Raw genomic sequence first — 15,057 nt, 5'->3', positions numbered from 1 at the left:
TGACCGCCCATCTGTGTCTGTCTCTCTCTCTCCACCTTTTCTTTTGGAGTTTGGGTGTTGGGTGGCAGAGCAGGCTTATTTGTTGGTATTAAACTTTTAGTGTGAAGCTATTCTTTTGAAAAATCAGTTCTCTAATCCTTTATTTTTATCCCAAATATGTGTTGTTTTTCCCCTCAGCTTTACTGACATTTGGATGTTTATTACATTTCACTTTTTATTTTATTACACAAAGCACTTGACAAAAAAGTGTGGTGTTGATTCCACGGTGATATTTTGTTAATGGCAGAACAGAACATTTGTACTGTACTCGGGTGGGATTTGTGACTGAAAAAATTGTATATCTGCAAAGGACAGTTTTGATCATTAAAAAAACATTCTTATAGATGAAAGGAAGAAACGGCTTTATGTGTTAAATGGTTTTATGTTTTCATTGTCTGTTTTTATAAATTCTATTTTTTTACCAACTAATTAAAAGTCATTTTCTTTATTTTACAAAGACATCCTTTTGGAATTTCACTGATTTAATGAGCCTCTTCACACAGAACAAAATCGATTGCTTTCAGTGTTTGTGTAGCTTCAAGAACTGACATTTTCTCAGCTGTTGTCACATGTAGCTCAGCAGAACCTGTAGCTAAAAGGAACCTTTTAGTAATGACATCGGGCTAGAGATAAAACAGCCTTCTCCTTCTGCCCTGATCAACAAGCATCACACCTGAAGGTGATTAGATTTGCAAATGGGGCTGGGAGAGAATCAATATTTTGGTTTCAAATAAATTTTTTAGATTTCAAATAAATAGTTCAATATTTTTGCATTATTCTTTAGAGTCATATTAAGGCAAGCTACATTAAATTGTCTAGATGTTTTATTTTAAACTTTTTTTCTGTCCTGACACGCATGCATGTAGGTCAGCAATAACATCACCCCCACCTACCTACATCTACCTCCATTAAACAAACTAGCATTGTGCTGCAAACACTTACATATTATTCTAGACCATCATTAAACACTTAACAGGTTTACTGCTGCGTGTGACTCAAAGTTGTAACTTGTAATTCTCAATCCCAACCTAAAATTCTCTTCTTGTCATCTTGATGTAATCTCCTCAGCTACAAGCTCCTTCCCAGGTTAAGGAGTGACATCGAATCAACACGCAAAGCATCAGAACTAAACAAGCTAGCTCTTCTTATCTTTCCTTTAAATACATACCTGTATGTTGTATATACAAGTATTTGGATCATCAACATACTGTACTGTAAACACATCTTTACTTTCTTTACTGATTGTAAGCTTGTTTTGTAGCTTGTTGCTTACAAAATCCGAACACTGCGATGTTTGATTTTTGTTTGTTTTACGTTTTGTATATTGAATGCTCCAAGGTCAAAGATTGTATCATTCCAAGCGGGTAATTACCATTTCCAAGGTAGATAGATGTAGCACTAGCTTAGCATGTAGATCAAATTCCAGTTAAATTAAATAGATGCTCAATGAAGAGGAGGTTTTATTAATCTACAAGCTCCCCATCAGCAGCATTTAGCTTTTATTTTACATCCAACTGGAACCAACTATCAGAGCTTATAAAACATTTCTGTTTCTTGTGGCAACAATTAATCTCTAAGACTTGCATTAGTGTTTTACTTTTAAAGCTTGTTAATTTATTTACAGATTTTTAATTATAATGTCTATTTTATTTTATTTTGTGTAAAGCATTGCATTACACTAATGCATTTAACTTGCCTTGTTTTAGGATGATTTTCATCAAAGGTTAATGGGGTCATCAATGTGATTCTGTATTTAACCACACCAGACTGCCTCTGGGATATCTGATGAGCTACTGGAGATTTGCTTAGTTTAACATTTAGTGGAAATATCATACAGATTATCTATGAAAGTGTTTTTAAAACAGAAATAGTAGCTGACAGTAGCTTGTGATGTAAATTTAAAAAATAGTAATTCATGCCATCACTGCTCTTACTGCTGTCTGGTACATGCATTATGTACGAGTGTATTGTATTCAGCAGTACAATTTCACAGAACAGTGAGTGATTTTTTTTATATTAACATTTACCTAAAATAGATGGGAACATAGAAGAAATCTATCTGTTAAGAAATGAAGTGGTTTTATTATAGTCAATAATAACAGATTAACTGACTAAGAAACAGATTGTTTAAAATTATGACACTTCACTCTACTGATATTTAGATATGCAATAACCCAAATTTATAGCAAAATAATAATAATAATTATAATAATTTTTACCTCAAAGTTAAATCATGATTAATGATTTGTTCATTGATTGTGTGATGTGTTCATGTTGGACCAAAGCTTCAATTACAATAATCTTTAAAGGTGTCAGTAATATTTATTTTGTAGTCAGTGTTCTACAATATTCTAAGTCATTGTTAGAGCAGCCCCTTTGGTTACATATGTGGTGTAGTGTGTTGCCTGTGCTATTTATAGATGGACATGGAACGCTGAAGAGTGTGTGAAGAAGGAGCAGGAGGTGTAGAAATGCTTGTGCTGGCATGTGACCTTGATGTGGTGTGTTTGTGTGACCTTTGAGACTTTATTCTGTGTACTGACCACTAAAAAGACAATGTGGACACTGAGTTCTTCCAGAAAAACATATATTTTAGGTACCTTGCATTGAACTGAAGAAATCTTTTAATCACATCACTCACAATTGAAAACCTAGTTCTTTATTATCTCCAAGACTGTTGATTTGTTCTCCTCCCAGCCTGTAGTTTGGTCCATTTTAATTCAAAATCAGGTAAATCTGAATGCTAACCCTGAGAATCAGCTGGAAACAGAGTGCAGGTGTGAGATATCATCATGCAGCTCCAGCACATTCACAGCACAACGCAACATCACAAGGGAAACCTCAAGGTTCAGTAATATGCTCTACAGCTTGTAAGTATTTGGGCAGTGGACGTTTTTGTTGTTTTAAGAAGAAACTAACAAAGAAGGTAAAGTGTCAAAAGAATCAGATTTGTTGAACAAATTTCATCTTTGCCTATAGTCAGTATAAACCATGTTCATGTTTTATTTTTATTTATTTTTTGACATCCAAATTTAGGCATTTGAAACATTGATGTGTTTTTTTTTTTTAAGGCTGAAGTACTAATATCCTGCACTTAACTTATTAATTTTCACTGCTGTGGTAGAGATCCAAAGCACTAAAACAGACTGGAAATAATGTGTCCAGTGAGACTATGCACCTGTATGGAGACAGCTGTCCAGAGGGGGGCGCTCTTTACTGGGTGTGTTTGTGGAAATTCAGGGGTGGGACAAGGATGGAACAGTTATATTAAATGCATTAACATTTGCATCTGTTTATCTATCCTATAATAACTATCCCTCATGTTCATACATGTGCAGTGCAGGTCTGGAGTGACTGCTGTTCTTCCTGTCTGTGAGAGAGCCAGTGTCAAAGTGTCAGAGTTTTATCTTCACTGTGAAGACCGTAGCTGTAAGAAAGCTGAATGTTTGTGTTGGTACGGTAGTAAGCTCTTTTAGGAACAATTTTGCCTTACATATCTTTTTGAAAATACAGCTTTTTGCTTTCTTTTTCAGTGTGTTAAAGTTGGCCAGACTTCAATAACTTGTTGATCTAAAGCTAACACGAGCACACAGCCAGGTTAGAAAGAGGGCAGGTGGGTGTAAAAACATTTTTTCACTCTCGTGGGTTTTTTGTTTGGGCTCAATCCCCAAACCTTTCATGGCACATAAAGAAAGTGCCACGCTCAGCAAGGTCAACTGGGATCAAGCCATGGCAGAGACAAGGGCAGGCTATAGGGGGCTAAATGTCTGATGAATCCTTTCAGAATCACATGATATGAACTAATGTCACCATTTAATTATAAAACAACAGAGCGGGGGAGACTCAGTGCCTGTGTGTGTTCACAGAGCAAAAGAGGGTTCAGCTGCACAGAACAGAGGAGGACCGGAATGGATGACAACTGCATTTCTCACATTTTTTTATTACACACTTTCAGTAGTTTGTGGCTATATGCACCTCTTCAACATGGTATATCATTTAACATTGCAACATATAAACCAAAAATTATTATCTATTGCTGCTTACATAAAATGTAAGATGTAAATAATGGTAGTTGTAACTTACTTATTACATGACAGACATGATGAATATAAAGAAGAAACAAAATTGGAAAACTTTATCTCTGAGCTCTGTTTGTCTATGGCCTGGTGGTAAACTGTACTGAATTTCAGTGGTGATGCATTTCACTCAAACTTTTTCTCTTACTGATATTGCCCTTAAAAGTTTGGTTTGGGGTTGAATCTATGTTTTCTACCAAAGGTTTATTGATTTTTTATTATTCATTCATTTATTCATTCATTTCATTTATCTTTAGTTACTGCTAGTTTGCTGGTCAGGGTCTCAGAGGATCTGTTCCAGTAATTATCAGTAATTATCTCAGAAGTTTCAAATGACCTTTATTACATTTACATTTACAGCATTTAGCAGACACTCTTATCCAGAGTGACTTACATTATTTCAGTTTATACACCAGAGCAATTGAGGGTTAAGGGCCTTGCTCAGGGGCCCTGCAGTGGCAACTTGGTGGACCTGGGATTCGAACCGATGATCTTCCGATCAGTAATCGAACACCTTAACCACTGAGCTACCACATCCCACATATTATATGAAAGCTAATATTTAATTCTGTATATAGCAGCTAATTATTGAAAAATATTTAAGACCTGTACAAATAGTGGGTTTAATATATTTTAAAACTTCCATGGAATAAACACAAGGAGTCTGAGGGACTGGACTGAATTTGCTTGGTGATTAAAGGCTATAAATAACTTCCTATGTGTTTAACTCAGGGCTGGAGCTACATGGCCCCACATATACACTTCTTTTCATAGCTATCACTAACAGACAGGCCATCGCATGACACACTGCAGCCACTGAATACAACACCCTCTACTTATCATCATCTATCCTCAGCTCAGGTCCTCATCCCCCACCCGACCTTGATAACTCTGCTTCACTCTACTCTTCCTGAACAAACTCTTTTATTCTCAAAATTATTTTCCTTTTTTTTCTTTTGGTTTTCCAGTTTTCTTTTTGCGTTTTTTATTCATATTGTTTAAATTGGTTCATTGCAAATCATTACATGATGAGCTACATGCACAAGAGCCAACATGCATTACTGTTTACTATGGGCATTGTTGCCTTAATCCATCACTCCTAAAATAACTATGGGCTCTTGTTCTTTCCTAGGTGTCTAGACACTGACCATATGAAAGATGGGAAATAGAGACTACTGCTTATATTAAAAAGTAACGGGTCAAAACATAAGAGGTAAATAATATAATCATATTCAGCATTATGCAGAAGTCTTGAAAAAAAATGCATGTCTTCAAAGAGAATGAACGTAATTTTTTGTACAGTAAAAAAGTACTACAAAGACCAGTAAATAGTAAGAAATTAAAGTCAATATTTATTGTGACTATGCTTAAACTTTTTATTTAAACTTTATTGTGACAATGCTTAAACTTTTAAATATTTTATAAAAATATTTTTTGTTTGTTACTGACATTTCTTTACTGTGTTTGTGTTATTGTTGGAAAACCCACTCTACCCACTCAATAATGTCCAAGTCCTAAAATAAACATTCTATAAGAATATTTGTTCTAAATTTGTACTTGTAATAAATATTACAAGACTGCACTGTATAGTGTATTGACACAAATTTACAATTCACTACATCATGGAGTTTTTAGTGACAATTTTCCAAAGGATATTTGGTAAAAGGCCTGAAGTATCTTGTGCTTTTCCTTGTACAAATAAAAAAACACCTCATACAATAGAAATGGTTGGCCCAATAAACTCATGCTGGACAATCTCTTAAATGTACTCCAGGCCTTTAAATAGTGAGACAGGTTGCTTTATTTTTTACTAAACACATTTGATGATGTTCTTGTAGCACTGAGAAATATCATCTTTTTGCATCTATTTACCAAATTACTATTTTTATGTCTCTGTTGGGTTATGATTTTTAAAAGCTGTGGTAGTCCCTACATGATTATATGTGTGTAAGCAGATAAGTATAAAGGATATGGCTGTATAATGAGTGACACAAAAAAGTGTAAGAGTCGGGTGGGTGAGTGGGAGAATCCAGTGGTGTTGTCAGCACTGTAGTATGCCTTTCAGCAGCTGGATTAAAATAACTTTTAACATGTTTTTTAGAAATAACATACCTGAAGAGGTCCAAATGAATGTAGAGGTGTGCATTACCCAGTATGGACACAGAATATTTGTACAAAATAACAAGGCATCTCAAGACTGTTGCACAGTAAAGTATATCGGCACATATACACAATTCTCTACATCACAGTTTTTAGTAACAATTTCCTAAGGCATTTGACAATTTCCTAAGGGAATTTTTAATAGGCAAGTTACAGTGAACACTATATAGAGAAATCTCTGCAATTGGTCGATTTTTTACACTGTGTAGTTTTACAAACAGAACTGGGTTTAACTGGGATTATACAGGAATAACATGCATGACATTGAACAGAATATTAATACTGAAGTGTCTGTGATTGGTGTGTGTGTGTGTGTGTGTGCCATTAAGTACATAATCAGACCTACACGAGTCAAGAAAAATGTTCTGGAAAAATCATAATCAAAATACAAAACACTGAACTAAAAAAATAGAATAAGGCACAACTGAGACATTGACCAGGCAAGGAAAAGAAACCAAGAGAAATGAGCTGGAATTATCCACAACTCAGATAGGAGACGTTCTCAGGACTACTGTAGCGCAGACACAACTCTGGGCTTAATTTAAAATGTCTTGACCAATTTTCGCCAAGAAGAAAAGACAACAATCACAGTCAATACGTGCAAAGCTAATACAAGTATTGTTGCACTTTCAAATGTTAGACATTCATCAAATAATCACAATATGTCCATGTTAATTTCAGGTTGTAACTGTAAAAGGTTGAACACAATGTAAAAGGTTTGAGTGGGTTAACACTAATGTAAGTACTGTATAGGAGTTTTTCCTTGTCATCGTCACCTCTGGCTTGACCACTATAGGATAAAATTAAATATAAAATTTTTAATTTATATTTTGTATCCAGATTTTTATACATAAATGATTATGTATTTCTTTACAGCTATTTGGTGATGTTGTCCATTGCTACAAGTGCTATACAAATAAAACTGAATTGAATTGAATGTATCTGTTCTCAAATAGTCATATAGAAGAGAATAATAGAATATAGAATAATGTATAGAATAATGTTCATATAGTGTTGGAACTGTTACCTTCCTCAATACCTTCCGTATAATGAGGAAGAGACTTGTTGCGTCACTTCATCCAGGCAATCTAATTAGCCTTATTGATATCTTTTATTGGGGGCATGGTGGCTTAGTGGTTAGCACGTTCGCCTCACGAGTTTGCATGTTCTCCCCGTGCCTCGGGGGTTTCCTCCGGGTACTCCGGTTTCCTCCCCTGGTCCAAAGACATGCATGGTAAGTTGATGGGCATCTCTGGTAAATTGTCCGTAGTGTGTGAGTGCGTGAGTGAATGAGAGTGTGTGTGTGCCCTGCGATGGGTTGGCACTCTGTCCAGGGTGTATCCTGCCTTGATGCCCATTAACGCCTGAGATAGGCACAGGCTCCCCGTGACCCGAGAATAGTTCGGATAAGCGGTAGAAAATTAATGAATGAGTGAATATCTTTTATTTTCGCTATACTTGATGACTGCTTCATAAATAACTTTTAAGGTTGTAGTGGTTTTAGCAAGTTTTCTGTCACAACAAAGGCTGGGGTTTGTTGTGACAGAAAACTGTCACAGCAAGTGTAAGGAGTTTAGAGTAGGCCACATGATCCACAATTCTGAATCATTAAACCATAAAACAGAAACTTCAACAAACTAGGTAAGTAATAGAAATGCAAAGAGAGATCAAATTTTTTAAGAGACCCATTAATGCACAGAGTAAGACAAATTCCTTTTTGTCAGGATGTATGAGGCTAAAACTAGTGCCACTTGATTTCACTTGAATTGTTTGCTGACACGTGTGTGAAAAGCAGTGAGTGTCATAGTGATGTGTCATATTTGCTTCCTTCACAAGTCACTATCGTGACCCTAACCCTCATGAATCCTTGTGGAATTTAAAGTCACAGAGAAGAAAATCTAACAATCATAGGTTGATGAGAGTCTGTTCTTTGGAAGGATGAATTCAAATGACTCCTTTTGTTATTGAAGACTATGGCTTCTGTTGTCATGTAGAGTAAATAAGGGAATTGTGGGTGGAGTGGTGGACTTTGAATGCACTTACTACATCCAACTGTGTTACTGACTGCACTTAGTGCATGTGAACTCCTGTCTTGGTTCATCTCTCACTCTGTATGCACTGAAATGTTAGCTGATAGCTTCTATCTCCCTTTGACAGCGTCATTCTAGCGAATCTACTCTTCAAAGCTATAGGAAGAGTTAAGACTTAGCTACTTAAAAAAAAAATCATGTCAGCCACCAATTATTATTTTACAAAAAGTTTATTTAGTAACAGTTTTGTAAACAATTGAGGTAAATTAACATTTACATCAACATGTTTTACAGAAAGCGTATCACAAGGCACTTAAGACAGCATTTAAACCGACTGCTGTTCTGAGTATATCTGTGGGGTTAATTTCCCTGACTGGTCACAGTAATCTTGCTCTGTATGAGATCATTCAATCATTCACAAGATGAACGTTAAAATAAAATGCTGCAGCTAAGTACATTGGCTATTGTTCAAAAATAGAAACTAAGGGTAAGCCATGTAAAAATCTTATTGTATTTTCTGATTGCCTTTTAGGCTAAAAAAAAACAAACATGATAATTCTATACCTGTAAGCTGCAAGTTCTTTCTATATCACATTTAATGTCATTTTATTTGAGAAATACTGTCTTTAACACAATATAATTAAGACATTTTCCTTTTAAGGATCCTTTTTCACTGAACAGCGTGTTTTACTCAAATGTGTAAAACTCAAATGTTTTTATGTGCAAATCTTCATCTATTTACTAAAATGTAAACTTTTAGGATCAAAAAATAGCAACACAGTGCTTTGTACATTAAAATAGGGAAAATAAATTACATACATCTGTAAATACTGTTTTAATAAAAGTAAAATGCTTTTAGTGCTGTCACAAATTTACAGTCTTATCAGGCGGAGGAGGAAACCCATTTCTGAATATTTTTTATTTGTAGGTAACGTTTGTGTGGATTTTTTAGATTCTGTTCTAAGGGTAGTAAAGTTAGAGTTAGAGATTCAGTCCCTTAAGTGTTTAGGTGATATGCACTGTTTTTTTTCAGAGGGATGAAAGCTTGTAGCATTCCTCTGTTTAATGTGGCTGCAGTAGTCACTAAAGCGTAAGACCGCAAAAAAATAACCCAATTGTGTAGAATTTTAGATGCACTCAAAGCAAATACATTTTTTTTCAAACACAAGATGACTACAAGGAAGTTTGAAATAAAATAAGAAACAATACAGAATTTTTTTTTTGTCATCAACCAATTCTTTTAAAAAGAGCATTTTTGTCATGAATAAACTCAAAGGAAATGTAAAATGTACCATTGTATTCACGTTATTCTACATTAAAACTACTATATGTATCTAATGACAAACTGAAAGATGTTAAACCTCTCCAAACTAATCTAGAAGTGTAGTTTAAAATCAGTTAAATTGTGTAAGAAAACTGTTTTCTCCTTCAGACAGAAACCTACATTTAACCAATGTTTTGTTGTATTTTTTTATTATTATTATTATTATTATTATTATTGTTCACATCAGTGTTCCCATCTTAACTGTGTAAGTCAAATGCAGAGACAGATGCTGGCTGGAAAAATGATTTATGAGCAGACTGCTATGATAAAAGAGGGCTTAATAAATTTCAAAACAAAAAACATTGTTAATGGTTTACTATTTAAAAATAAAATAAAATTGTTGTAAATATTGTACTGTTTTTAACCCTAAATATTTTGTGAACTTAAATTTAGATGTCGGATTTTGTAATCAAAACTCGAAAGTAAAGACAAGGCCATACATCTTGCTGCCATTCAGCAATTAAAAATTATAGTTTAAGAACAACTGCTTTATATATAATTTCCTATTTAAGCACTGCAATGCTAGGATCACTGCTATAAATGATGGGCTCTGAAAGTGCTGTGTACTAAATAATCTTAAGATCTGAATCTACTATGCTTTTATTAGTCTCAGGATTTTGTTCCGAAGCTAAATACTCAGATGTTATAATGCACAGGTATACACTCACAGTGTATACAATCATGTGGCAGCAGCACATTGCATCAAATCATACAGATTTTTAGTTAATATTCATATCAAATGAAAGAATTGTGAGAAAGGGTTATTTCACTGACTTAGACAGTGGCATGATTGTTGGTGCAAAACAAGCTGGATTGAGTGTTTCAGAAACTGCTGATCTGGGATTTACACAAACAGCAGTCTCCAGAGTTTACACAGAATGGTGTGAAAAACAATAAACGCCCCTTCTGCAGCAGCAGTGGTCTGCTTTATGCTAACAGGAAGGCTACAGTAACTCAAATAACCACACTTTACAACCGTGGTGAGCAGAAAAGCATCTCAGAACACTCAACATGCTCAACCTCAAAGCAGATGTGCTATAACAGCAGAGACTGTTAATGTGCAAAAGCATCTAGTGTTTGCATTGAATGGAGTGAAAAGCAAAAAACAGGCTAGTATGCAAGGACACTGACATTTGTTTTATCCTTTTCAACTGTGATTTTGGTGAAGCTATGTCCACCGTAACCTCAGATACATGTTCTTGGGTGATAGGAGGGGACACAATATTGTCTTCTGTCTCAAATCATTCTCCTCTGATCTCTCTCATCAACCTGCAACTCTCTGGATGTTTTTTGTTTTTCACACCATTGTGTGTAACTCCAGAGACGCTTGCTCATAAAAATCCCAGACAATCAGGCAGTTCCCAAAAACGTTCAAACCAGGTTGTCTGGCATCAACTATAATGCCATGGTCAAAGTCACTGAGGTCACATTCCCCCCCCCATTTTAATGTGAAGGGTAACTGATTCTCTTCCTCTGTTGCCACATGATTGGATGATTGAATAATTCCATTAATGAGAAAGTGGTCAATGTTCAATACTGAAATAATTTTATAAATACCTAAACTGTGAGCTGAATAAGTTCTCTTTTATCATATCACTGAACTGTCACGTAACTTTGGACACAGTTCAAGTGCTATGTATCAACATCATTGTCAATGTTTTATGTTTTTGTAATCCCCCAAGATAACATGCAGCATCCTGACTCTCATTTATATTTTCACATTAAGTTTTTGCATTGCCTAGCGTGTATATATTAAAATTGAAGTTGTGCTATGAAAGTTACTAGACAGCCAGATCATTGTGCCTTGCCCTTACACTGCTTGATTTGCTTGCTCTGCTCATGCACCGGAGGTCAGTAAACAAGCTAGGTGGCTCATGCATCTCCACCGTAGTGGTGGCGTGACTCTCCTCTGGCTCGCACTTCCCACTACTCAAAATGCAACCACTTGAGCTGGGAATGCTGGTAGTGGGAACAGCGTCTCTGGGGCGCTGCTCGTTATCACAGGAAGAGGCAGAGGAGGAGGAGGAAGTAGATGGAGTAATGGCCTTCTTTTCCATAGTTTGCTGTTCAGTGGCCAGATTGGCCCAGTTCTGCTCAGCAGCCAGCCTGTGATTGTTGCTGCTGATGTAGAAAGAGTTTGGCTCCTCGTTTAGAGGATCAATCTTGAAATTTGTTGTTACAGGAACTGACCCTGGCTGCAGAAATGTTGCGCTACCTGTTGCTAACTTGGTGTATTTGGGAGGATAGCTAAGGGTTGCAGGGTCAGTCCTGGAGGTTGCAGGAATTGCTCCAGTGTCCGCTGTGTCACTAAGGGCTAGTGACTTATGCTCAGGGATGGATCCACTGGTCACACCCTGTTTGATTTTTTTCCATCCTAGGTGATAAATCTCTAGTAAATTCAGCACAAGAGACACGCAAGCCACCACAAGCATGAAAATGATGAAGATGGTCTTCTCTGTGGGTCTGGACAGGAAGCAGTCAACAGTGTTGGGGCAGGGCCACCGTGCACACTTATACAGTGGCCTGAGCTGGAAACCATAGAGAAAATACTGGCCTAAAATGAAACCCACCTCAAAGAGTGTCTTGAAAATGATGTTGAACACGTATGTGCGCAACAAGGCACCCCTGATGCGAATTTTGCCATGTTCATCTCTGATTGATGGTTTCTCCTTTTTCCCACCTCCTCTGACACTCTCCCCATTTCTGTACTGGAGTTCTTTCTCCTCCTGGTGTCTCTGTGCCTTTTGTAGCTCCTCCTCCTTCTCTTTGTGCTTATCTTCCATACGGATGATGTGCAGTATGTGACCCAGGTAAATGAGTGTTGGTGTGGACACAAAGATGATCTGCAGCACCCAGTAACGGATATGTGAAATGGGAAAAGCCTCGTCATAGCAAACGTTTTCACAACCAGGCTGCTGTGTGTTGCAGGTAAAGTCCGACTGTTCATCACCCCAGACTTCCTCTGCTGCTGTTCCCAGCACCAGGATCCTAAAGATGAAGAGGACAGTCAGCCAGACTTTGCCGATCACCGTCGAGTGTTCTTGTGCATTTTCCAACAATCGCCCAAGAAAGCTCCAGTCACCCATGCTTCACGATTTCTAACCTAAAGCGAAAGTACAGTCCGGAACAAACCCAAGAAGAGAAGAAAAGGGTGATGAGAAAAGGAGATGATCTTGCGTTAAAATCTACATGAACTAAACAAACATCAACATAAACTATTAATTGGATATACTGAGCAACAGCTGCACATTTACACTTAATTGATTATGCTAATTAAAATACACTGTATAATTTCAGCAACTTGGACTTACATAATCATTCCACACTAATTCACATAGCATTTCACATCTCTGCATAAAATGCGGTTCTGTTCAAGCAGCTGCTGTTTAGACAAACAAACAAAGATTAACAAATCCAAAAGAATAGATATACTAGTCTACTATATTACTCTTCTTAACTTCAACGTTTCAAGTCTTTTAAAAAAAATCTGGTATGCACTCTCTCCTTCCATCTATCTTTCACTCTTTCTCTCTCTTCATCATTGGCACACACAGACTTATACAGATATTATATTATTACACTCATACACACTGTCCGCTTCTCTCTCACCTGTTCGCTTCAGTGCTTAGCAGGTATGTGCTGAGATCAACACTATAATGTTTGAAAACATGTGAGCACACCGAGTGGACGCTGATGTGGAGAGCCATGAGGTTCCCTCCTCCCAATAAAGCAATGCAATAATAGAGCCAAATACATTCAAAAGAATAATATTGAGATATAATTTCAGTAATATAATTTCCACTAACACCAATATTTTGTTTTGAAAATAAATACACACGTATCACACAACATTCACACCGTCAGCAGCAGTTAAATTTGAATGAGCATTGTGGGGAAAACTTTCAGTTAGTACTAAAATGAACCACTACAACGGATGACAAATCCATCGACTAGTTTTTGCAGTTTATCACAACTGAAATAAAAGGAGCAAGATTTTTTTTCCCAACATATGGTGTATTTTGATAATCCCTTAAATTACTGTCTTCTTTTAATCTTTTATGTAAATCATATGAAGAAGTACATGTTCATAATGCCAGTCCGGAAATCTTCCAAAAGCAGACATTCACTACTCTGACTTTGTGTTCAACACATTATCAACAATTTATAACATCACAAATTGTCATAGTAGCAAATTAGCCAACCTTTATTTGCCATGAGTCTAAGGAAATCCTTAAAATATTATTATTACTATTATTATTATTATTATTATTATTATTATTATTATTATTATTATTATTAATGATAATAATAATGATAATAATAATAATAATAATAATAATAATAATAATAATAATATTATAATTATATAATTATATATTATAATTATTATTATATGATTATTTTAATAATATTAGTAATCATTGTTATTTTCTAATATATTTTGTCTGTAAAATTTATTTATTTATTTATTGAACGCCACAGAATCATTCACCAACAATTGAATTATTTATGCTAGCAATTTGGTAACTTCATACCTAATAATAATACTGATAATAATAATAATAATAATAATAATAATAATAATAATAATAATAATAATAATAATAATAGCACTGAGAATTCAGAGAAAATCTTTTTAACACTATAAATGCTATTGTCTCGGACAAAGTGGACTGTGCCAGATTTCCTTTTGTTCCTTTCCTTTATGGCCCTAACAAAACTAGTTCTTATTGAACACGTTTCTAATAGATTTATTTATTAATCAGAGACATTCCACTAAACTGAAGATGAAAATCTGTAGGTCACAAACTTTAAATTGTGACACAAGTCTAGGCTTAAGCCTACCTTAGACTGAAGATGCCAAACAGCAGCAGAAAGTCATTGATGCTATCATTAGTCTGATCATATCCCCCCTCTCTCCCCTCTCCCCAAAACCAAAGTCCAAACCCAGCTTACCAAACTATTTTGAAATTAGTCGGTCAGTTCATTCTTGCACACACTTTCTCAGGCGTGGACTCGAGACCAGATGTGAGCGGAACCAGCTAGTGTTTAGTGAAAAGTCGGGTAAGGAGTCGGGGATCAGTGAAGTGCGGCTGAGTCCCGCTGCAGGCCATCGCGCCTCTCACCCTCTCAATGCGCACCAGGAGACGCGAATAAGCAAGCGAGCCATGAACCCTGGTGCGCCCGACCACGCCCCCCTTAGCACACACACACACACACACACACACACACACACACGCAAAATGCATCTAAAGCCTCTTCAGTTCCCTTTAAGAGTTAAATGCAAGCACAGATATGATTTTACTTAACAGTTAAATTTCAGTATATAATAATAATAATAATAATAATAATAATAATAATAATAATAATACTAAAGAACAGGACACAATAACCACACAGACACAATAACCACACAGACACACTAACT

At 35.9% G+C, this 15,057-nt stretch overlaps 1 protein-coding gene across 2 annotated transcripts; it reads right to left on the bottom strand.

Annotated features, from left to right (window-relative positions):
• Positions 1-11,212: 11,212 nt before the first annotated feature.
• gja3 (gap junction protein, alpha 3) lies at positions 11,213-14,772 on the bottom strand. 2 transcript variants are annotated; one of them, XM_060876198.1, is made up of 3 exons: positions 14,586-14,772; positions 12,941-13,008; positions 11,213-12,732 (listed from the first exon to the last, which is right to left on the bottom strand). In XM_060876198.1, the coding sequence occupies exon 3, from the start codon at positions 12,713-12,715 to the stop codon at positions 11,411-11,413; it is 1,305 nt and encodes a 434-aa protein (XP_060732181.1). In that variant the 5' UTR covers positions 12,716-12,732; positions 12,941-13,008; positions 14,586-14,772; the 3' UTR covers positions 11,213-11,410. The 2 variants fall into 2 exon arrangements, with proteins under 2 accessions (XP_060732181.1, XP_060732180.1); XM_060876197.1 differs by lacking the exon at positions 12,941-13,008.
• Between the last annotated feature and the right edge of the window lie 285 nt (positions 14,773-15,057).

Source organism: Tachysurus vachellii, chromosome 8, assembly GCF_030014155.1.
Source record: "Tachysurus vachellii isolate PV-2020 chromosome 8, HZAU_Pvac_v1, whole genome shotgun sequence".
In the NCBI taxonomy this organism is placed as follows: Eukaryota; Metazoa; Chordata; class Actinopteri; order Siluriformes; family Bagridae; genus Tachysurus; species Tachysurus vachellii.
This window is presented reverse-complemented; position numbering and strand designations above follow the sequence as displayed.

What these genes read in the sequence shown, in the direction of transcription:
- gja3 (XM_060876198.1), bottom strand. Translation starts at nt 12,715, where the DNA reads ATGGGTGACTGGAGCTTTCTTGGGCGATTGTTGGAAAATGCACAAGAA.